Source organism: Struthio camelus, chromosome 12 (genome assembly GCF_040807025.1).
Source record: "Struthio camelus isolate bStrCam1 chromosome 12, bStrCam1.hap1, whole genome shotgun sequence".
Classification (NCBI taxonomy): Eukaryota; Metazoa; Chordata; class Aves; order Struthioniformes; family Struthionidae; genus Struthio; species Struthio camelus.
The window spans coordinates 17619019-17641562 of NC_090953.1; the positions used below are offsets into that span (position 1 = coordinate 17619019).

At 40.2% G+C, this 22544-nt stretch overlaps 2 protein-coding genes across 6 annotated transcripts in view; one reads left to right on the forward strand and one right to left on the reverse strand.

The window, feature by feature from the left end:
- Positions 1-21710, reverse strand: part of MYO1E (myosin IE) — a 125615-nt gene extending 103905 nt beyond the window's left edge. Inside the window, exons 1-3 of one of the 3 annotated variants that reach the window (XM_068958851.1) lie at positions 21692-21710; positions 1311-1447; positions 105-213 (exon numbers count right to left, since the gene is read on the reverse strand). In XM_068958851.1, the coding sequence (XP_068814952.1) occupies positions 105-188 (84 nt within the window). In that variant the 5' untranslated portion in view covers positions 189-213; positions 1311-1447; positions 21692-21710. Of the gene's footprint in view, positions 1-104; positions 214-1310; positions 1448-21691 lie in introns of those variants that run through there. The other 2 variants (XM_068958850.1, XM_009681621.2) reach the window with 2 other exon arrangements.
- On the forward strand, positions 851-19300 carry FAM81A (family with sequence similarity 81 member A). 3 transcript variants are annotated; one of them, XM_068958862.1, is made up of 9 exons: positions 851-932; positions 4615-4682; positions 5910-6183; positions 6968-7086; positions 12120-12249; positions 14402-14508; positions 15751-15886; positions 16270-16465; positions 16899-19300. In XM_068958862.1, the coding sequence occupies exons 2-9, from the start codon at positions 4636-4638 to the stop codon at positions 17036-17038; spliced, it is 1149 nt and encodes a 382-aa protein (XP_068814963.1). In that variant the 5' UTR covers positions 851-932; positions 4615-4635; the 3' UTR covers positions 17039-19300. The 3 variants fall into 3 exon arrangements, with proteins under 3 accessions (XP_068814963.1, XP_009679759.1, XP_009679760.1); XM_009681464.2 differs by lacking the exon at positions 851-932 and adding an exon at positions 1876-2006; XM_009681465.2 differs by lacking the exon at positions 851-932 and adding an exon at positions 2833-3271.
- Positions 21711-22544: the final 834 nt, after the last annotated feature.

Genomic DNA, 22544 nt, shown 5'->3' on the forward strand with positions numbered 1-22544 from the left:
CACTGCCATGGTTTGCCTACACAGCAGTGTTTCAACCAAGACCAGAGGCAAGCTGCTATTTTAGAGAGGACTGATGCAGTAAGCGTGGCTGTGATTTCACTTACCGTTTGTTTACCCAGGGTGGTTGCACCAAAGTCCAAAGAATGACGCAAGCAGGAAACAAAAGCGAAGGCCCAGACACACCTCATGTATCTCCTCGATCACATACCTTTGCTGGGCAAATGGAGAAAGCATCTTTTCTGTGATACGTGAAGCTTAACCAAAACTAAAAGTTAGATTCGGTTCGAAAATATAACCCTGCGACCTTACAAACAAAAATATTACTCGCCATTGATTTAAACTGACAAACTGCACAATCTCGTACTCTGCCGGGGTTTGTTATACGCTCTGCAAAACTCCGTACTTTCAGTCAGTCCTCTTGCGCTTTCAGACGTGCAGAGTAACTGCTGTTTTGTCAGCAGCAAACGCGCTTTGGGGGGGCGGCCACCGGCCGGAGGGGAGGCTGCCGGCGCGGCCGCTCTCCGGCCCGGCCCGGCCCTGCGCCGCCTTCGGCCCCGCCGCCCCCGCGTACGGGAAAAGGCTTCCACTCGCTGGGTCCTTCCCCTCCCTCCCGCACAAGGCGCGGACACCGCGGAGAGGTGACGCCGGGGCGCCGCGCTGCGGGGCTGAGGGCGGCGCGCCGGCTCGGCGGGCTGAGCGCGCGTTCCCATGGCGACGGCGTCCTGGCAACGGCTCCCTCCGCAGCCGCCTCCCCGCCGGCAGCCCGGCCTCCGGCAGCGGCCCGCAGCCGCAGGCCCGGCCGGCAGCGCCCGCCCGCGCCCAGCCCGGCCGCCGCCGGCAGCGCGCCGCCCCGCGCAGCTCGGCACCCGCCGAGCGGCCGCCAGGATGCGGGGCACCGGCGGGCGGCTCTGCCCTGCCCTCCTCCGGCACTGGTGAGTGGGCGCGCGGGGGCAAGGCGCCCGGCAGCCTGTCCCAGCTCCGTCCCTCCGTGTTGCATGGCAAAGGAGCGGTGTTGATAGCGTGCCGTCCGCCCCGGGTCTGCGCGGCGCCGCCCGTGCTGGCCGGTGCCCTGCGGCGCGGGGGGGCGCCGGGGCTGGCCGCGGCGCTGCGGAGCGGCGTGGCCCCGCGCAGCCCGCCGGCTGGCGGAGCTGCTCCTCGGCGGGGCCCCTCCGCTCGCCCTCGGGGCCGAGCCGGCGCGGCGCGGCGCGGCGCCTCCAGCCGGGGGGCTCCCCCCACGCCCGCCCGCGTGCCCGGGCGCACGGCGAGGGCTGTCTGACGCGGCTCACCGAGACAGTCGGGTCCTGACCCACCTCTGCTGCGAGCTGCGGCACGCTGACTTTCTCACTTGCTCCAAAACGTTGTCCCAAGGTGCTTCGGAGTGACGCTAGGCTCCCGCGGGTCCCGGGGCAGCGCTACCATACGCTCCCCGCGCAGCAACCAGAGTGTGCTATTTTAAGAAGAAAAGAGCGATTAGAGCGTTTGCCTAGGCGAGTCTTTCAGGCTGCTCTGATTCCCTGCGTGACTTGTGGCAAGTCACATAGCCGCCCCGTGCTTCAGTTCTCTACCAGCAAGATAAGGATAATAATCCTTTCGGGGATAATAATCCTTTCCCACCTCCCGGGGATACTGCTAGAACACAGGTGACAAACGCTCCGAGGTGCTCAGGCACTAACTACAGCAAGTGTCATACGCAGACGATAGCGGAAGATGGAGAACGGAACTACCACGGCTGTGATTATCTGTTACAAAAGGAGAAGCGGAGAACCCGCCGAAAATAAACACGCGAGACGGCCTGCTGAAGTGGGGAAGGGATGCCACAGTACAGACAACAAGGAGTGAGCTCTGTATTGCTAACAGTGCTTCTTTAGCCTGTCCTATATACTTTTTTTTTTTTCAAGTTTGCATCTGTCTGAGGTCAGTGACTTACAGAAACAGTAAAGAAGTATCAGAGGTTTGTGTGCAACAGCTGCTTTAAATCTCAAGTGAACTGCTACTTTGGCAATCAGGTATATCACTTCTAACCGGGAAAGAAATCTCTGTCTCTTCCCTGGAACAAGGATATTCGGAACGTTCAGTACATTTAACAAATCACCTAAAATTTATTGGGTTAAGATATTATGGTTTAAATTACTCTGGTAATATCCAACAGGAGACAACCTCATTTTAAATAAAGGAAAACTAAACACTTAAAGCCAGTATTTCAACGGGTATCTATGCTGCTGGTATCAGTTTTGCACTATTACACCTGGAGCTATGTGAAATTACACTCCTCAGGTTCCAGGCATTAGAGCTTATTTTGTTCTTACAGTTTGTATTTATTACTTTGAATGGGTACTGCACACACTCACAGAGAGGGAATATGTCATTAATTCTGACACCTAACTATTACTGTTTACTGGAAATACCTCTAAACTGCAACAAAGTTTTTGTACAGGTGCTGAACAGGATCCTTATACATCCCTTCCGGATGTTGGAGCAGATCAAACCAAGAAATCTGATCGATGACTGAGAGAGATTTCAGGGTGTACTAAGCGATGTGCTTAAATTAACAATGCCAAATGAACGAGAAGTCCATCTGTGTACATTTTGTTTCATGTGTCGTTTCTCCAGACATTTGTGTTTAGCTGTATGGCTAATGGCAGTCAGGAAAAAAAAGTAAAAACTTCAAGCAATCCTACGCTAATTCTGCTCCAAGCATTTTTTTTGAATTGATATGAAATGTATATCAAAGGCTGTAGGATGAACCACTATGAGCTGAGAATTTCTTGTTTGGCTGTTTTTTATAAAGAGTATCCCACTAAGATATTGCTAGATGCACATTTGAAAGACTTTAATATTCGTTCTTAGGTTTTTCAGGTAGCATCCAGTGCTTTGCTGCTGGGATAGGCATAGCTCCACCTAAGTCAGCGGGATATTCCTGTGTTTACAGTTAAATTGTGTTTAAATGCTTTGCTGCATCAAGATCATTAAAATGTGTTATGGCCCGGAGGACTAAGAAAGAACAAATGAGCTCAGATCTACTAAGAACTTAGGCTCTGTACCAGGTTACTGTATAAGCCCTCAGCACAGTTAGGAGTAGCTCCCCACAGGATGGCGGCACTGTTTAAAAAAAACCAGTGCAGACTTAAAGGAAACTCCACGTGTGGGGAGCGGGTTGCAGGGCTGGACATTCAGTGTCGGTGTAGAACTGCGAATGCAGCAGCATCGCAAGCATCCCCAGCTCCTACACGGTGCTTCCTACTCAGGGACATGCAAGAACTTAAACAAGGAGGTAGGTATCATCATCTCCATTTTAAATATAGGGAAACTGAGTCATTAGACATGGAAATACCTGTCCAAAGTCATCAGGATCAGAGACTGTGCAAGGAATTAAAATCAAATCTTGTGAATTCTAATCTAGTGCCATTGCTGCTCAGCAACCCAGCCTCTCTTGAAACTATTTCTTTTCTAATTTGTAGTTTCTGAAGCACTATGCTATAAATAGAACACACACACTGTGACAATGTTTGCTCGCTGTTTTTTAGGCAGTGCTTTCCTATGTTTCTAAAGCACAAACAAGCTCCGCATTTTGAGATTTCTAAGGATACGCCTACCACTTTATCATATTCAAAAGCTGATGGCTTTGTTTAAATAACCCTGATTTTCCCTTTCCATTTGTATAGCATATTGTACCAGGTTTCATCAGCAACTGCAGAATCGTTTTCATAGACGAGCCTTTAGTTTTCAGTGAGGATTTTAGGATCCCAGGGAATTCAGGATCAGGCCTCCAGCAGGACAGTCATGCTCATTCATATCATCTTTATATTTTAAAATATGCATTTGTTTTATATGGGGCGCAGTAGTTGGATTTGATTAAGGCTACCATCCTTCTATTTTTTTAATTTTTGTCATCAGAGCAAAGCTACTGGTCTCACTTACACTAACGCATCTAAAATGTCTTACTGAAGCTATTTAACAGAGCTATCCTGCCTCAGTGTCTATCACAGTCTGGCTGACTACGTCTAACAATTAAAAACAGAATTTATATACTCATCACATACAAAGTGTGACCACTCGGATTTGAAAACAAATGGATAAAAGACTCCATTTTGCTAAATTATAGTGATCCTAACACAATTCAGTTAGGTATTTGACTGCCACTATTTTTACCTGAAAAATATTTTACCCCTAATAATCTGTTGTCATTAAATATTTTGATTGAATTCCATTCTTAAGCTTTATTATAATCTTGGATATCTTACTTTTGTATGCACTGATTGATGATGCCTGAGACCAGTAGACAGACTGGGGACGAGAAGTTTATTCCTGTCCTGCCAGACCAGTTCTGTGGGTCAACAGCTGATTTCAGTTTCAAGGCTGTCAACTGTGCCCTTTTCAGGGGCATTGTTTTCATTATAAAAGGCTTTTTAGCTGTTTTTATTTTTCATTTTTTTGCTGTTTTGCATCAATTTCTTAATGCATTTATTCTATAAGTGATTTTTAAACTCTTCTACGATCAGAATTGTCAGCGTTAATCTTAAACTTTACTTAAATGTTCACATAAAGCAAAAATATTAAGTCATTTCACTGCCAGATATAAACTGTTAAATAATTCAATATGTACTTTTTCAACAGACATAAATTATTGACCGGAAAATGGCCCAGCGAAGCCCAATCTTCCCAACTCTTGCCCATTCTGAAAGGTACGGTCTGGAATGTGAAAAATAAAATCTTCATATTGCAGAGTATTATGAATCTCTCTTAATTCCCTATTTACAGCAATGCTGTTATTTGGAACTTTGGCATTTAGTACGCAAAGCAAAGTGAAATATTGTGGAGTCTTTCAAATCGTGGCCCAAATCACAATTACTTACTTGGCTTTTACTTAACCCTTTTTCAAGGAAAATACATAGATTAGACTGTAACTGAATAGAAGTGCAAGGATACTATATTTTGACCAACATCTTCTAATAGTATTGAATAAACGTATAAAGTCAGGGCCAGAACTGACCTTTACTAGTCCTCATACATCTCTGTCAACATCATTATGGTGAAAGTAAACCAAGAATTTGGCTCATTAACATGAAACAACATGGACAATACACAGTAAATGACAGAGTTCAAAGAAAAAGATCTCTTATTTCAAAAGAGGTTGTATCTACTTGTATCTTCTACTTAAATTTTTGAAAAATTTCCCGTTTTCTTTACAGAACATAGCTGCTGAAAAAGATAGCATGCATCAATAGCATGATTTTTAAAAGTTAAAATACCGGTGAGCTCCCACTGCTTTTTTTTTTTTTTTTGGAGAATTTGACTTCTTAGACTATGAGAAGCCCTATGAGAAGAGAAGCCTGTCATAATTTTGCTCTCTCCTCAGTTTTTACATCTACCTATGTTCCTGTCCAGTTTATGGGAGGACAAGCTTCTGTATGGTATTACAGTATAGCGTATGTGCAGAAAAAAAGGAATAGACACAAGCTACCCCTTTTTAATCTTGGTCTATTTTTATTTAATTTACAGTCTCTACTTTCTACAGTTACTGCTTTGATTAAGGCTGAATGAAGAAGAAAACTGTACAGACAAAGAGAATTACTTCTAAAACTCAATAAAAGTGCCCCAAGTTTGGGTTCTCAATCAAATTACCATTCTGAATTGCAACTACTGTTATAATGCTAATATCCTTTTGTTAAGATCCTAAGCCTTTGCAAGCTTCCTTAAGGAGTGGGAAAAAGATCTTGACCTGCCTTTGTACCAGATACATGCAGTAGCAAACAGTAGATCCATTTATTTGTAGCAGTGGGCCCTCTCTCCGTGAGTATTTTGGTATTTCTTCCCAGTACTGCTACTAAGATAGCACCCTAAAGTCTCCAGCTAAAAGATATTACGGGTTTTGCGTGAGCACTCAACAATATCTGAATGTTCTTCACTAGACGGGTTCGAAACATACCACTGCACAGCCAAGCGCTGACAGCGGTCCCGTTGGCGTCTGCAAGCCTAGTGGATCAGCTAGAAGACAGGATCCTAAGCCATGAGAAAACAACGGCCGCCCTTGTGGAACACGCTTTTCGCATTAAGGAGGACATTGTTTCCACCTTGCACAGAATGCAGAACAAGGGGGGGGGCGACCGCTTGGCTCGGCAACTCTTAGAAGAGCACATCCGAAACATAACTGCAATAGTCAGGCAGCTTAATCGGGACATCGAGGTACGTTCAGACTTTTTCATAGGACTAATACCAAGGCAGCTACTTACTCCTTCTAATTTAGTAAGAACACTGAGCACAGTTTGGTAAGTGAAGTTAAGATAAGATCTGAAGATCCTGTAGGCTTGTAAGTTGTTTTTATAACTTAAAAAACTGTTTGCAAATTATGTAAGTCTTTCAATAGCTGTGAAAATAGTACAGGATATTAGTATATAAACACAGAAACCTTTGTGGTACTAAAAAGCTTGCTTTCAAGAGCAACACTGGAAAAACCCAGAAAAAATGAATTAACGTGACACTAATGCCCAGCTCAACTTCAGTCCAAAGGCTGTGCTGCATAAACGCTAGGAAATGCCTCAGTTCTGCAATAACGTTTCTTTCATTTCCAACTTACTGACAACACAAGCAGCCAAACCCAAGCGCTTATTTTTATGAGCTAACTATACACAGATACGTTACTTCAGGTCTGACCTCTGCTGCAATGAGCAACATGGGTGTGGTGAGAAAAACAGATGGAGACATGTTAGTATTTGAAGTCTTCATGCCATTGTCAAGGTATACTTTATATAGCTTGTGGGATTTTATGGGCAGATTGGACAGTAAAAATAAGAAATAATAAATGACCTAAAGGCACCTGTTTTAGTATGATACAAGACAAAGGTTTTATTAAAGTAATAGTAAAACTGTATCCGATATTACTGAACTACTGAAAAAATAATGAGTGACATTTTAAATGTACATTAAATATGACATACTGAATTCATATTTGCATATGAATGCTTTGTAGATGCTGCAGGAACAGATACGTGTCAGAGACAATCTCAGCTATGGAACAAACTCTACCCTAAAGAGTCTGGAAATGCGGCAGCTTTCTGGTTTAGGAGATCTTCGGGGAAGAGTTGCAAGGTAAATGTTAATACGGAAGTATATTTTGGGGACTAGCTGATGTGTTAGTCTTGAAGTATGAACGTCAATGATATTGATAATGGTCTGAATTCAACTTTGGCAAAATTCCCAGGATAATTTTGCTCACTGTTTTCAAGAAAACAAATAATAATCCAGCATTCGAGTATTAAATATTAAATTTACCAAATATGACCCTTCACTCCGGAAATGAACTTTGAACAAATGACCTCAAATTCCATAGCCATTTGGTTTTGGTTCAGCTTTAGAAATTACTATGGTCTGCCTTTGAAACAAATTAATTAGCACAATTACTATAAAGGCAGCATGGAACAGGCTGCACTTGTAAAGAACATAATAATTGCACATCTTTGCATATATTTTAAGAGTTAGAAATAAGTGCATCAAATTACTGATTAGCCATTTTTAAAATAACATGGACTACCTGACATGTCGGGAGCAGAAAAGCATATAACAACAGATGTTTTCCAAGTTACTTCAAACTTCTGGTTACAACTGTGCAACTACAAAGCCTTGAGGTTGTACCATCATTGACACTTTTGCAAACGTATGTACAACAAAAATATTTGCTTAAGTGTCTGCAAAGATGAACTCAAAAGATGGAGGGTTTGTACAGCTATGGAAAAGGACCTAGTCAGGTATTGTGGTTGGTAATCTCAGTGGAGTTGCACTTGTCCTGAGTTTGCCCTATTATCTATATTGTATAGATAATTTCTTTCTTTTTTGGCACAGCCAGTTTTGGCAGCTATTTACCTCAGTTGATTTACTGATATCTTCAGTGCCTACAAAAAGTACTCAAGCAGGGATTTTCCTTGAATTAAAAGTTTTCTGTTAGATTGTTTGTCTTGGGTAGTCCGAAGTTTCCACAAATAACTTCATAGCCTACTTTGTAAAGAATAGAGAGGTTTTAAATACTCATTAGGCACCTGATTTTTTTTCAGGTTATACACTGTCCTTTAATAAACAGGAATGAACTAGTCAGGCTTATCAGTCAGACTAGAAAAGCGATTCAGTATTATTTTATGCCACTGAGGAATCTGTGCCAAATTTACATGCCTAGATCTGGTTTCTTTGCGTAAGAGGGCCACTCTGAGATCCTACAAGACCCTGAGAAAGTCCCATATTTGGAGCAAAACAATTAAAGTCACTTTGCAAAGCTTTTATTCACATTGGTGAACGGTCACTCATGCAAATAGTGCCTTTGGTTTCAACAAGAGAACTCCCGTGAATAAGCACGTGCCAGCATGAGCCTCATGACGAGGCCCCACACGACTGAGTACTTGACATGGGGAATGAGGGAGGACTAGCAGAGTCTTTGCCAGGATTTCTTCTTTTGTTTACTTAGGGCAACTCCCTTTTATTTTGCTTGAGTTTCAACTTATGTGCAGATTGCAAGAGACTATATGAGTCTGCCTTATGTCAGACTGTGCAATGAATGTCACATGTTTGTGCTGATTAACATAAGAGAATCAGTTTACTATCTTTGAACTGCTACCTTCTATTCAGCATTAGGCACCTACATAAAAACTTTCCTGTGTGAAAGCGAATTAGCTTTCCTTTATCAGAAATCAAGATAAAGCAGTGCTTCATGAGAGACAGTTATTTGCCCTTATTTATTTAGTTTCTACTAGGAAAATTAGTGTTCCTGTGAATAATGATCATGGTAGTACCTAGGGATCATGATCAAGATTGCAATCTTATGCTATTGGTGCCATACAAATACTTAACAGAAACGTTCCCTATGATGAAACACTTTCTAATTACTCTATCCAGTATTCATTATCTAAAAGGAGATGAACTCACCTAGTATACGTTTACTTTAACAATCCCTCCAGCAAAATCCAAAGAGTACATCTGGTCATGGTGGCTTTCAGATGACCTCAAAGACTGAAACCTTACAAACATGATCAAGTTACTGCGGGTTACCAATTTACTGTGCATCAGCTGAGCTTGCTCTTGGCCATAGTTAAGGTGCCGTGTATGGCTTAGGCTGTAGTGAAAGGAGGCTAATCTAATTTAACTCAAACCTCACATTTGCTCTAGGCTAGAAGCATGCACATAGACAATTGCTGTGACTCGGTTTGTATGTGGTGACTGATGGCAAACCGCACACGTCTGAGCCTTTTTTTCATCCTGTACAAATTTTAGCGTCAATGTTAGGATTCTGGCCAAATTTCAGTTCCACTAATTACATGCATACTAAACATCCCATTCAACCTCAATATTGGAGAGAGGATTATTTATTTCCTAACACCAACTGTTCTGTAACGTATCAATACATCATTGAACAGCTGTCCTGTTAATTCCTGAGTGTTGCTGCTTTTAATGGTGAGAACAAGGATCACTGCACACACATGCAGTTCTGGAGCACAGCTCCCAAACCACGCCGCCCACAGTCCTGGGCAAGCGCGATTCAGACAGACCTCACACTTGAGTTCACCTGCATTACCAGATGAACTAAAAACCTTTGCAGGGGAAGTTTGAATCTACATTGCAGCTCAGGTCTCTGAGCCATTTCTAATTATGCATTACTTATCTACGGATTTGCAAAACATCATTACAGCGGTCAGCATAAATGATGCTGTGCATTTTTTTAACAATCATCATTATTATTAATTTCAATATAAACAATTACCTTTATTAAATTCAGTGACACATAATTAAGGAGAGTTGGTAGATCCATTACTCCAGCCTCCTGTCCCTGATGTTGATAGTTTTATACAACACAGATCTACCAATTTCATTTCTAGTGACGTTAGAGAATGAGTGCTGTCCTATCATATATGTACAAAATATCTTGTGGACTATGATCATTTGTCTGGAAAGTCTACACACAGGCAGCCTTGTCAGAACAGTAGCAGCAGCTGTCTCTAGAGGCTATCTGATACCTGAAACCTCCAGAGAAGTGGCAACTACACATGTGTAGATTGGGTCTACTTTACATATGCAGTTGATTTTTTCGTGCATTATTGCTCTGATTCATTCTACACATCCTGGACGTATCGCATGTAGGCAGATTTTGCTGCACTGCACAATGAATCTGATGCATCTGGGAGGCACTACATATATGATCTTCCTAAGTACAATAAATCTGCCACACCCTGGGCACTTGCTGCGCAGGAGATGTGCACAACGAGGACCCACGTGGCCTTGCAGGTCCAGGCTACTCAGAATCTACAGCTCTCCTGTGCTTGCCTGTCATCATAACACAAGAATATTATAAATTTATACACGCCATGGTGGCTTATCTATACAGCATCCTCTTGCAGAGCAGTGAGGTAGTTCTCAGCCTTATCTAGTCACTAATGATACAGAATAGAACAACCATCAGGTTTTGATTTCTTAAAGATCACCAGCAACAAAAATACTCTACACACCCAATTTTGTGCCAGAAAAACAACTACTGCTTTTGCATACTATGATTTGGAAGACAGTCGTTTGAAAATTTCACTGTTTATATTAAATATTATTGGTTTCTGGAATTATACTGTACTCTGAAACTGAGAATACTTGGCGCTACAAAACCATCTCTCCATTTATTCTTCATTTACTGATTGCCCATAAGTATGCAGCTTGGTAATTGGAACTTTTAGAAAATGCCCTCCAAAATCAAGTAAAACGAACCCATTCTAATGCATATTTGCCCCAAATTTCAACAGCGTGTGCCTGCAATTGCACATGAAAAACTACAACAGGTTGTTTGGGCGACCTACTTCAACATTTTAGACATGAAGATAGATAATTATTTATTGTGCATTTCTTTGTACAAAATGGCCTTTAATACAATCTTAACTATTTTGTGAGCGAGCTGGAAGTACACCTCTTTTTTGTAATTGACTTTTTATACCCTTACCCTCAGCTCGGATATTTTGGACTAGTATTCCTCCTAGGAATCTTAATCTAATTTCTCACTGCTTTCCATGCACTTTTAAGGTGATCAGACTTCAAAAGTTATTTTCAACTTCTGTCTTTATATCCGCACTCCACTAGCTACATTTATATAGGCAGTCTGATTTTATTACCTAGCTATTAAATATTTCTGAACATTGGATTTAAGCAATATTTTAAAGAAGGATTTTATTGTCACTTTATCATGAATCTATCTATAAAGAAACATCAAATTGGAACTTTCCGAGATAGGAAAAATTCAGTGGGGATTTGTAGTATGTCTGCTCTTTGTTTGTTTTTTTAAACAAGGAAGAAAATCCAAACTCCGATGAGCAGTTTTTTTTAGAGTGCTCATTTTCTTCAGACTCCTCATGTAGTATAAGCTTGAAGCAGAACTGTTGAAAAGACCATGGTTTTCCATATGCAAATCTTACTAATGTATTTTTGGCCATCTGAAAGCTGGTAGAACATGGACTAAAATTATTTAATCGCTATAAATCTTTAACTTGAAATGTACACTCACAAAAGTGATATCAGAGTCTAATTCTGTGCCTGCAGCATACTAGCATTTTCTTCCAAGCAAAAACTCACCAGGTGTTTGTGAGGGCATACAACACCTATACCAAAGAGATGTCTTCTCTTTGGCCCCTCTAATATATGGAATATTGTTTGAAAGAAACATTGCAGGATAAACCTGAAACATATTCCACAATTACAGACAATGGGATTTAAAATTCAACTGTATTTTAAATGGTGCTGATTACAGTAGATCTGTAGAAATAGTAAGTAATCTCATTAACATACCGCAGACTGACATTAGTGTCACACCGATCAGAACTTTTAATATTTCACTGTTGCCTTAAAAATGTATGACCTCTCTGATCACAGAAGTGAGTACCACAGAGAAGAGATGCACTGTGATCAAATCCAAAACAATAATTTGCCTTAAAAACAATTACAGATGCCTGCTGTTCACATTTGCTACAGTAGTTGCAAAGCTGTTGCTTTTTATATTTTCTGTCACGCCTCAGAGAAACAAAACTATGCCCATTCTGGAATGTATAATTTTAAAAGCCTGGCCCTCGCGCTCTGCTCAGCTGTTAACTGGTATTCATGTATCCCAACAGGTGTGATGCTGGGTTAGCCAGACTGTCTGCAGAGCACAAAATTACGTATGAAAGACTTCAGAGCCTAAGTAAAGATCAACACACCTCTAAACTGATCTTAGAATCTAAAATCAAAGAGGCAGAAATACAGGTATGGTATGTACAGCTAAGTGCTCCGCATATGGGTAAGAGTTATCCTCTAATTCACACGGACACCATTATTGTTAACTAGTATCATGGGAGGTCACAGATTTACAACTGGCGAGGTATCTGCTCAGAGTCCTTATTAGACTGAATGCTGGTACTGACCTACATTCCTACACTGGTCTAACTGATTAAAAAAAAAAGTCCTTAGCTTGCTGCTTTTAGCATGCTGTGTAGAAGGGGCTAGTGTCATTTTAAAGGTACCTAAAAGAACTCTTGGAATGAGCAAGCTTCAGTGATTACTAACGAGAACGCTTTCTTGAGGGTAGATTGTTAACACAGATGCCACACAAAACTATCGTAAAACTGCAGGCACCAGTGTTTCTCCCTGTGTGTTTTGATTTATGTAACTACTTTATCTGAAATGTTCATCTGGGATCACAAGTCTATTCCAAGGACCAGATTGTAGGCAGTGATGCCATGACTTATCTCTTCCTATTTCTGCCTCCTTTTCAGCAAAAATGCAAATGCGAGTAGAACAGTTTCTTGTTTCTGTGCTGTTATATGCTGTGATGCAGTCTAGATCTATGTCTGGGAAACTAATAATTGCTGAACACATTAAGTAAACTCATAGAATAAATCAATTGTATTGTACAGTCAGAAGCAAAATCTGTCCCAGTATCTTTCTTGGAGTTGGGCAGCAAAGACATCAGTGGAGGAATTTTCTGTGATCCTGTTATATTTACAGATTTTAAAAAATAGAAGGTCTAAGTTCCATAATCTATTATAGGACCAGGGTCACTCTTTATCTGCTGAAGTGACAAGCAAGTATTTCAATTATATACAACAAAAATTGCACTGCTCTAAAGCTTGGCACAGATGAGACATTTGTTTTCTAGGTGTGTGTGTGTGTAAATGCTACAAATAAAGAAATGGGTTGCTTCAGGGTGCATTTTCTGCACTTACTAAACTATCAGAGTGTTTTGTGAATGCGCAATATGCAATGCTAAGGAACACAAACATCTCATCATAAGATATTTTGGAAAAAAATTGATAAATTAAAAACATAGTTTTCAGTAGGAACTTATAAAATTTAAATTTCACAAAAACTGTGACTTTCACAAAGACCGGCTTCCTGAAAGCAAGAGAGGTCTGTTGTCCTCTACCTTGGGCAGAATGAAACAGCACTGTGGCCAAGAAGAATTTAGGACTGGAATGAAGATGTAATGTCTCCCAATTCTTGTGCATGGACATTAATAGCTATTAGGGGTATTTTGCTACAGATTCAGCCCTTATAAATGCAGACTGGAGAGAAGAAAGGTGAAGGGGAGAAAGTACCTACATGTTTGTATTGCACTAAGTGACTTGGGTATTTATATGACCAGAGTGCACAGTTACTGTCCCTGTTTCCTCAGTATAAAAACAGATCTTACCTGATGCATAGCCAGGCCCTTTCACACCCCCCCCCCCCTTTCTGCATAACTTAGAGGTATATATGGGATAAAGGAGTTGACTCTTGGCCTTCCCAGGCTGATTTTTTTTTGACATGTGTATGTAAACACTGGTTTTGAAGGTCTGCAATATGAAGCTGGCTTTGGGTTCTGTGACTCCAGAAATCTGTCTGTTGGGGTTTTCTTCTGTTGGGTATGAGAATGGAAGGCAGTACTAAATGCAAGCAGAGGCTTATGATATTAAGGACTCTGCACACCTCCATCTCAGTGTCTTCCTATTTTCCTGGGCAACAAAGTCATTTTATATCTTCATTTTGTGGCAGGTAAATAGTTAAAATTCACTTTAGCTTCCTCGGAAGGCTCAGTATAGTATCTTGGCGTGTTAGCACGCTAGGAACATATTGTCATGAATCCTGTAAAATCAGATATATACCAATAAATATAAAACAGAACTTTCTAAAACCGGGATGATTGTTTCTGTGATAAATATTTTATATCAGTAATAGGATATCTCCAATTATAAAGGGTATTATTTCGATAAAATTTCTGAATTTAATTGGAGATATCCTATTACTAATTTGATCATTTTGGAAATGTCAGCAAAAATGGCCATTCTTTAATATCTCCTCTAGTGTTATAAAAACCTCTCATATGAGACTACATGACAAAATTTTGTCAAAAACTAGTAAATTCAGAATTTTGTTTCAGATTTCTCATCTTCTGAGCAGAGTAGAGCAATCAATAATGCAACAGGAAGCAAAGCTGAAGATCGCCTACAAAGAGAGCAACCAACAGCTCCACCTTCTGGACATGAAGTGAGTACTGGCCTTACGGGAAAACCTGCCTTGTCAGACCCGAAAACCAGAGGACCTTTGCATGACTCTAATCTTCAGTTAAGGGATAGGTCTACAAAAGCATTTAGCTGTCTAAATATGTAGATGTCACATGGTGTGTCAAATGGTACTGGTTTTCAATGAGAAATAAGCCCCTAATCTGGTTAGGCATTTCTGAAAAGCCCATTAAGTCCCTAGCTAAATATTCAGGCAGAGTTTGTATTAAAGAACATAATAAGTATTTTTGTAAAAGTGGCCTGGTACCATTTCGCAAGAAACGCGTAAAGCAAAGCACGCCAGATGTGAGCGCTGAGAGCTGGGCAAAACGCTCTGCTGCATGCAACCAGGAAGCCAGTCCCACAGTTCATCAAGGGTCACTGCTTTAAATTGGCTTCAGATAGGTTGTATATACAACTACCTCAAACACCTGAATTATCAGTGATGAACTAACGATGAAAACAGCTAAGAATTTAAACTACTACTAGACATTTATAGGCATAAATTAAATTAAATATGGACTCCTCTCCATGCATTTCTTTCAGATGCAGTTCTGGCTTAAGCTGTCCTTCTTTTTCCCCCTTACTGCTTATTGGCATCCTCATGCAATCCTACCAGTTATGTCAGTAAAACTACTTGAAAACCGGACGAGAGCAGAGATCTAGATTTCAAATATTCACTGTAAAAAAGGGCTGTATTTTTCCTTTGTTTTTTTTCCCCAGTCTGTCTAAAGAAACAGTTCTACTGGCACAATTGGTTGGTGTAAACTTGAGGTACAGGTGACAAGAGTCAGGGCAATATAAACTGCCACTGCTACTAGAAGAAATGGTTGTCAAATCATTATTCAGACTTAAGATCCATGGACATGAAGATTATAACATGAATGGATGATCATATTCTGTTTCCTAACTTGAGAAGAATTCACATCTACACTAAGTGCATATGTATTATTTGCATCTATACTGGAGGCATATTGCCTCACAATGTTGTGGTATGGTTTATACAAATAATTGCTATTTTGTTGTGTTGTTTCATTCTTTATTTTCTAAAACAATTAAATATGTTACTTTATCCAATGTAATAGCCTTAAAGTTCATAGATTCACCTTAATATGTCAAAAATGTATTAAATTATCATTAAATTTTTATGAAAATCATCATAAACAGTCACTGCAGAATGACCAAAAGTTCTGCTCTCTTTATCTCCTAATTTATCTTATGCTCTTAGATTAAAAAATGCTATTGAGGAACTCAGCAGCCAGATTTTGTCTGCACGTAGCTGGCTGGAACAGGAACACGAGCGGATTGAAAAAGATCTTCTGCAAAAAATTGACCAGTTCTCATTGACTGTTAAGGAAAACACCGTAAGTTTCAATAAGAACGTTCTAATACTTCTCAGACAGTACACAAAAGCATTGTTACTATCAAGATGATGCAATTGAGCTATCTGAGTGGGTTTTTCAGACCTTCTCAGTATCTGTAAAACTCTCCTCCCATTGATGTCAAATATAATGTTTACAAGGCTTGAGAATCTGGAAATAAATCAGAACACTTTTAAACACATCAGTATTGTAGCTTACAATAATCAAGCCGGTTTAAGATGTTTTATGAAATAAAGTATAATTCCTTACATCTTTACATTTCACATAGGAAATGATGATTAATTAATACCTCCTGCATATCTGGAAAAGATCACTCTAATTTCACACGCAGAGTAACCCATTCCAGTTATTTTCCCTCACACCAGGAAATGAGTGAAAGGGCTATAGAGATGAAATTCAACCAAATGTCAGAGAAAATTGATAAAATAGAAGAAATACAAAAGATAACCATGGAAGAACATGAAGCGAAACAGACTGAAGAAAAGATAAATGTTCGTATTGGCAAACTTCAAAATGAGATTAATGAAGATATAAAAGAAATGAAAGCTGAAGTAAATGCTGGTAGGACCATAGTTACCAAGTTCTTCATTCTGAATTATGGTGACCATGCTTGACCTATAATAATTTGCAAAATGTGTTTGATTGTAGCAAAGTAGTTTAAAGACTTTGGGGACAGATGTAATGGCTGCATTTGTGCTATCCAAAAGGATTTTTGGGAAGTCTGAAATTCACAGCAACAAAAGGTGACATCTTATTAGCTTAAAACTTTTTTTTTTCCCCTCATAAAATGTGCCTAGGCATAGTTTGGCTGCAATCAGGGGCATTTTTTGCAATCAGCACAGCAGCACAATTAAAGCCCTATTATTCTTCCAGACTTTTGCTATCCTCCTAGTGTAAAAATGGACTGTTATGGTAGAAAGTCTATCCTGATAGTAGGTATCTCATATTCTTTTGCTTTTGATTATACACTAATTCAACTTTTGTCTGCAATTAGGATTTGCAGCTATCTATGAGAGCATCGGGTCTCTACGGCAAGTTCTAGAAGCAAAAATGAAACTTGACAAAGATGAACTCCAGAAGCAGATCCACCAGGTGAAACAGGAGCTTCCACCCTGGGCAGAGTCTAGACCATGATGGCAGATTTTGCCTGAGAGCAGATTGCTTACCTGTCTAAAGAGACAGGCTATAACCTTGTTCCAGTCTGTAGTCCAAATGAAATGCATGTACTAAATGACATGCTGCTCTTCCCCAGGTCTCTATGTTGCTCTAAGTGGCAAATGCAAGCTTTTAATAGATCAACTGACAAAACCCTTTACGGCCCTCAGGTGCTGATTTGCCACTGCACTACTCCAGCTGAGTTCAGGAGATTTACAATGGTGTAAAACTGGAGTAATATATTGGTGAAGCTGGCACCTAATTTGCTAAAGGCATATCAGTGGTCCCTAGTTTTGTAGGCTTGATCAAGCAGTTATATGCTTATATATATAAGCATCTGCACTCTCACTTTTTTTGTTTTAAGAACAAGTTGATATCCCTTGTTTAGTATCACGTTGGCAAGGTTCTCTGCCTTGACACAGATTACTGTCTTTGAAGTCAATGGACATTTTTACAGTGACTTTCTATTGACTTCCTGGGAAGCAGAATTGGCACTGAATAGACCAATTTTCAAAACCAAGATACCATTAGAAAACCTTTGTTTAGTTTTACAAACATCCTCTGTGTGTGGGGGTGGGTGGGTGGGGGGGTGGGCGTGCACACGCACACGTGTATATTTAAATTAAATAGTGTTATATAATGCAGTTGTAGACTAAAATGACTTATGAGCAACATAATAAACTTAACTAACTTGTGTATTTAAGTATTGTGACCTTTCTAAACTAACAAGCAAGTGGAGATGAGATGGGGTAAAAGATCTATATACAGTATTGTATAATTAGGCATGTGTTCCTGTGACTTGTTTCATTATATCAGTAAAAACTTTGAACATTTAAAGACAAAAGTAAAAGTGATACTCTAAAATATTCTGGAGAACGTAAGGTAAAATAAAATGCCATTTATGATCCACTTAGAAATTTTTATTGATAAAGTAAAAAACTGACTCTTCAAATTTTAATAATTTATTAGATTCAAATTGGTAATTTAATTTACAGTATTTCCAAATAATAATGGTGCTTATTTGCATTCCCATAATAAATTACATACCTATAGGGTGTATTACTCTAGACTGGAAAATAAATATTTTTATTTTATGTGTTCATTCATAGCTTAATACTGCTCTTAATGTTTTCAAGTCATGCAGGATTAAGCATTCATAAAGAATAGAAGGCCTCATCCAGTATCCTATTTTACAATTACTATTAACTAATGAACAAAAATATTATTAACTTACATAGGCTTTACTGTTAACATGTACAAGTTAATAGGGTATCTTTGCACTGTCTTTAATCGACTTTTCTTTTGGTCAGTATTGCTAAACAGTGGACAGTCCTATTTGGACAGTCAGTGGCAAATACTGTGGCACTTCCATGAAACAGGGTTTGGCCTGTGGTGTTACCACATTGCTCCAAAGACGGACTCATTGACTTGACTAGGACAGCACAGCGTGTAAAATCAAAAAAACCCATAAGTCTTTGTAGGATTAGTGCCAAAGTTGGTACTCACTTCCTACATGGTTGAAAGTATTTTAATTTATCAAAGATACTGGAAATATTTGCAACTTCAGTTTCCAGTGCTCTCTGATAACAAAACTGCCTCTCTCATTCCTATTTTGTATCCTCTGACTATGTGTAGTGAAATAGTTTTACAATGGCAGCTAAAGGAAAAGCCCAGTTCACTGAAGGGAGACAATGAAATGTTTGCAAATATTTCTTAAGAAATGTCTGAAGAATTCATTCTTTCTTCATGTCTGTATTCTGCTCTATTCTTAAGTATTTAGCCATGTGCAGTGGAGAAACTATCACTGATGTTTTGTAAAAAAAAAAAATCTCAACAAACAAAAAGGCAGAACAAAAACTCAACAACTTTTTTCTTCTGTAATTGGAAATCTGTACTGGAGAGAATCTTGTATATGAAGAAGCACACAGGGAATCAGAGAAACAGTTTATGTATGATTTTAATAAAAATGTTTCTCTTGTAAAGTCATGTGTGATTCATCCAGGTATAAAACAACACAGAAAATATTAACTAATTTTACTTTTGCTGTTTTGAAAATATTTTTCCTAAATCTGAGCACAAGGAAATAATTGAAGCCCAAAACAAAACAATATTGAAATCTGAGCTACAGTTAATCAGTGTCTTCAAATCAAAAAGAAGTGATGCTATGTTGGGGAAGACACAGGTTAGAGAAAGAGAATTGTATGTCGGGAAAAAAAAAAAAGTCAGCTAGGCCTACGCGTACACACACACACACGCGCGCGTGCACACACAGGCACACGTTTAGCTTTCCCACATTTCCCCAGATTGGTCTAACTGGTCTGCTTAGCCAGTTGTGAAAGGAACTTACATATTCCTGGTTATAGATTTAGTCAATAGTCCACTGATCTAAACTGCACCTGCCTACAGCCATAATATTCAGGTCTGAGCCAGAAGGCTCATCCGGATCACGGCATATATTTTTCTCAAACCTAGAGTGTCCGGCTGTGATCTCCAGTAGGAGGAGGGATAGAAAGGACAGTCCAGCAGGGTTGTGCAGCAAAATCGAGATGGAAAGCAAGAGTGGGAAAAACCATTATGAAGTAAGGTAGAAAAAGCTGAAGAAGAAACAGGGAGAAAGAGCTAAGACAGAATAATGGCATGATGCAATGGTACCCTCTTGAGTAAAGGCAAGGAAGGGTATCTACCTGCTGATGCAGCACAAGACTGGTTTGAAGATTAAAACAAAGCTAAAAATTACAGAAACAAACAATGATATATTTGTTACAAAACAGAGAATCCACAAGAATTGATAATAATTTATGCTCCTTCCTGCTTGCTGCGTTTTACTTAACTTGAACAATAGAAAAAATAAACTGTTTTGTTTTTTTCCCTTCAATTACTCTCCTTTCTGTTTTTCCAGTTTTCTGCACAAGCTAGGCCTACAATGTCTTGTCTGCATATTCTGCCGGGGACTGTTCATACTCCTCCTCTAATGAACTGAAATATCTTGTGCTGGAAACTGGTTTTGTTCCATATGCTTGATTGTGAACCCTCAATACTGTAAATAAAAATTCAGTAAGACTCTGTAAGGTCTTCACAGTTTGTGCCTACCATTAAGTTTAATAGATACAGAAGCTCATTAAATTGACGAAGGTGGAAAGAGACAACTTTTTTTTTTGGCGAGAGGAAGTTTGGGAATAAGCAAAGCTCAGAAGATAAGAATTATTACTATATTTTTTCTGGACTGATTAAGTTCTCCGTACAGAACCAGAAATTAGTGGGGTGTCTTCAACTCCAAACCTTGTTATTGGAGAATGTCCCAGTTCTATAAACGTAAATTCAAACTTTATATCACTATGATGGCTTTCAGCAGTATGAGATAGATAAGAGTATGAGACAAGAAATGCTGCAATGAACTACTTAGAAGGCTGAAACATCTTCATGATTTAAACGTAAGTGACATTTCCAAGAAACAGTTTCTGAAATCAGAAGACTTTCTCCATTTTCCTTTCCCTCTACCACATAAATTAGTTATAAATGTCTATAACTGTGCAGTGGAAAGCAACTATGAGCAGAATACATAGCAAACCGAAAACCCCCAAAGCTCCAAATTCACAATTGAAATCACTCACATGGGATAGAAGGAAATGGTGAAGGGACACCAGTGTTTTTTGATTTGCTTTTTAGATAGCCATGTTTCCTTAAACTCACAGTCTTGAACACCTAGGCTCCAACTCTGGATATTCTTAAATTAAAACCAGACCAAACACCAAAGCGAACCCAAGGCAGACCTCTGTAATGTGATAAAAAGAGCAGAAGTTGCATGAAAGAACCGGTGCTGCAGTGGGGAGCCCAGAGCTCCAGGTGGGAACCTCAGCCTAGTTCTGACAAGGTCTTCAAGCTCTTCCCATCGCCTAAACAACTGGCCAGACCCAAATCCATCAGTGAACAAAAAAGCAAGCAAGCATGTTCCCAAGTATCTACATGGCTTACTCAGAGCAACTTATCACACATATAAGAGCTAGCTTTGCAAGGAAATACAAACAAAAGGCCTGTACCTGGAGATGAGGAATATAAAGATACATTCACAAATCTGGCTTATTATTTTGTCTTTTAAATCTGAAAAGACAAGAACAGCTGTTTTTATGAAATCTATGTGCACACATTCCCTGTTTACACATCCTGTGGCACTTTCGTCTTTGCTTTCTGTATCTCCTGATCACAAGTATCTGCTGTCATCTATGCCACATCAACAGGATACTTGTATGCGGTCAACACGTTGCTACATGTGGAAGATACTATTATCTTAAATCTTTCTATTTCTTCTTAACTTCTGCCTTTTGCTTTACCATCTGGCAGTTTTAGTAAAGAAAAAAAGGAAGCGAGACAAAACATGCTTTCCTCTTAAGAAAAATTTCTTCACTTGGTAGTTAATTTCTCATCATAGCACTTTATACAGTCATACTCTTCTTGAGACGTTTCACTCAAGCAATATGTATGCACACTGCTGTTTCTCTATTGTGAACAGATGATTAACAAAGACAAAAAGATTAAGCACCTCAAGCAGAAGGTTCCCGACTTGTCTTTTTAATTATTATAAATAAAGAGATAGTACATACTATTATTCACAAACACTTTTAAAATATAACTTACCATACCTCCCCATTGAGTTACTTCATTATGCCAATACTGAGGCAAGAACTGGCTAGCAAACGAAAGACCTGACATGGGAAAATTATTTCTGGAAGAAAAACAAATGTAAGAAAGCTGGCAAAGTCTCTGTCATAAACATAGTATTTTTTGGGAGGAGCAACGCCACTGCCTGTGGCCTGTCCCCATGAGCACAAGCAGTACAGGAGCGTGAGGGGACGGCTGTTGCAGAAACAGAGTTGAGAGACTTGAACGTTAAGGAAGCTGTGCAACGCCTTGCTTGCGTCTGCTCTGAACACTTGCTGATACAGAACTGCAGTTTGAACTTCAGCCTGTTCGTCCTGTGGCCAAAAGCGCAGCGATGGCTGCCTATGGGAGCCCGCTCCAGCCAAGGCTCCTCTCCAGGCGCGGCCAGGCATGAAGCCTGCTCTGATTTGCTGCAGGCTGACAGCCCTCAGCATGGTAGCGCGGGTCTCGGAGCAACGCTAACCTTTGCCAGGGGCCCGAGGCCACCGCAGCAGGGCTGCGATCGATAGCCCTTCTCTACTAAAGCTCTCCCGAGGCTGCCGGCGAGATGCCCGCGCCGCTGGTGCTCCCACGCACGTGGCCACCCCTGCGGCGCTGCCGGGCATGCAGCAGCATGGCTGCAGCAGGACGATGCCGACGGGGACCTGCAGCAGCCACCGGAGGGGCAGCGAGCACGTGCCACGGCTCCCTGTTACGCTACTTGACACTATGGCTGCACATCTACGGATACAGGGGCTCTCCTATTTTAAAGTAAATGAAAAATGTCTACACAAGCAGTACAGATCTGCTGGTCCCTAGAGCCGACCTTAATTTATTGTCATTCAGTTTC

Coding starts and splice junctions, on each gene's coding strand:
- FAM81A (XM_068958862.1), top strand. CDS start 4,636: ATGGCCCAGCGAAGCCCAATCTTCCCAACTCTTGCCCATTCTGAAAG. Junction 4,683..5,909: donor ACTCTTGCCCATTCTGAAAG/GTACGGTCTGGA, acceptor GTTCTTCACTAG/ACGGGTTCGAAACATACCAC. Junction 7,087..12,119: donor CTTCGGGGAAGAGTTGCAAG/GTAAATGTTAAT, acceptor GTATCCCAACAG/GTGTGATGCTGGGTTAGCCA.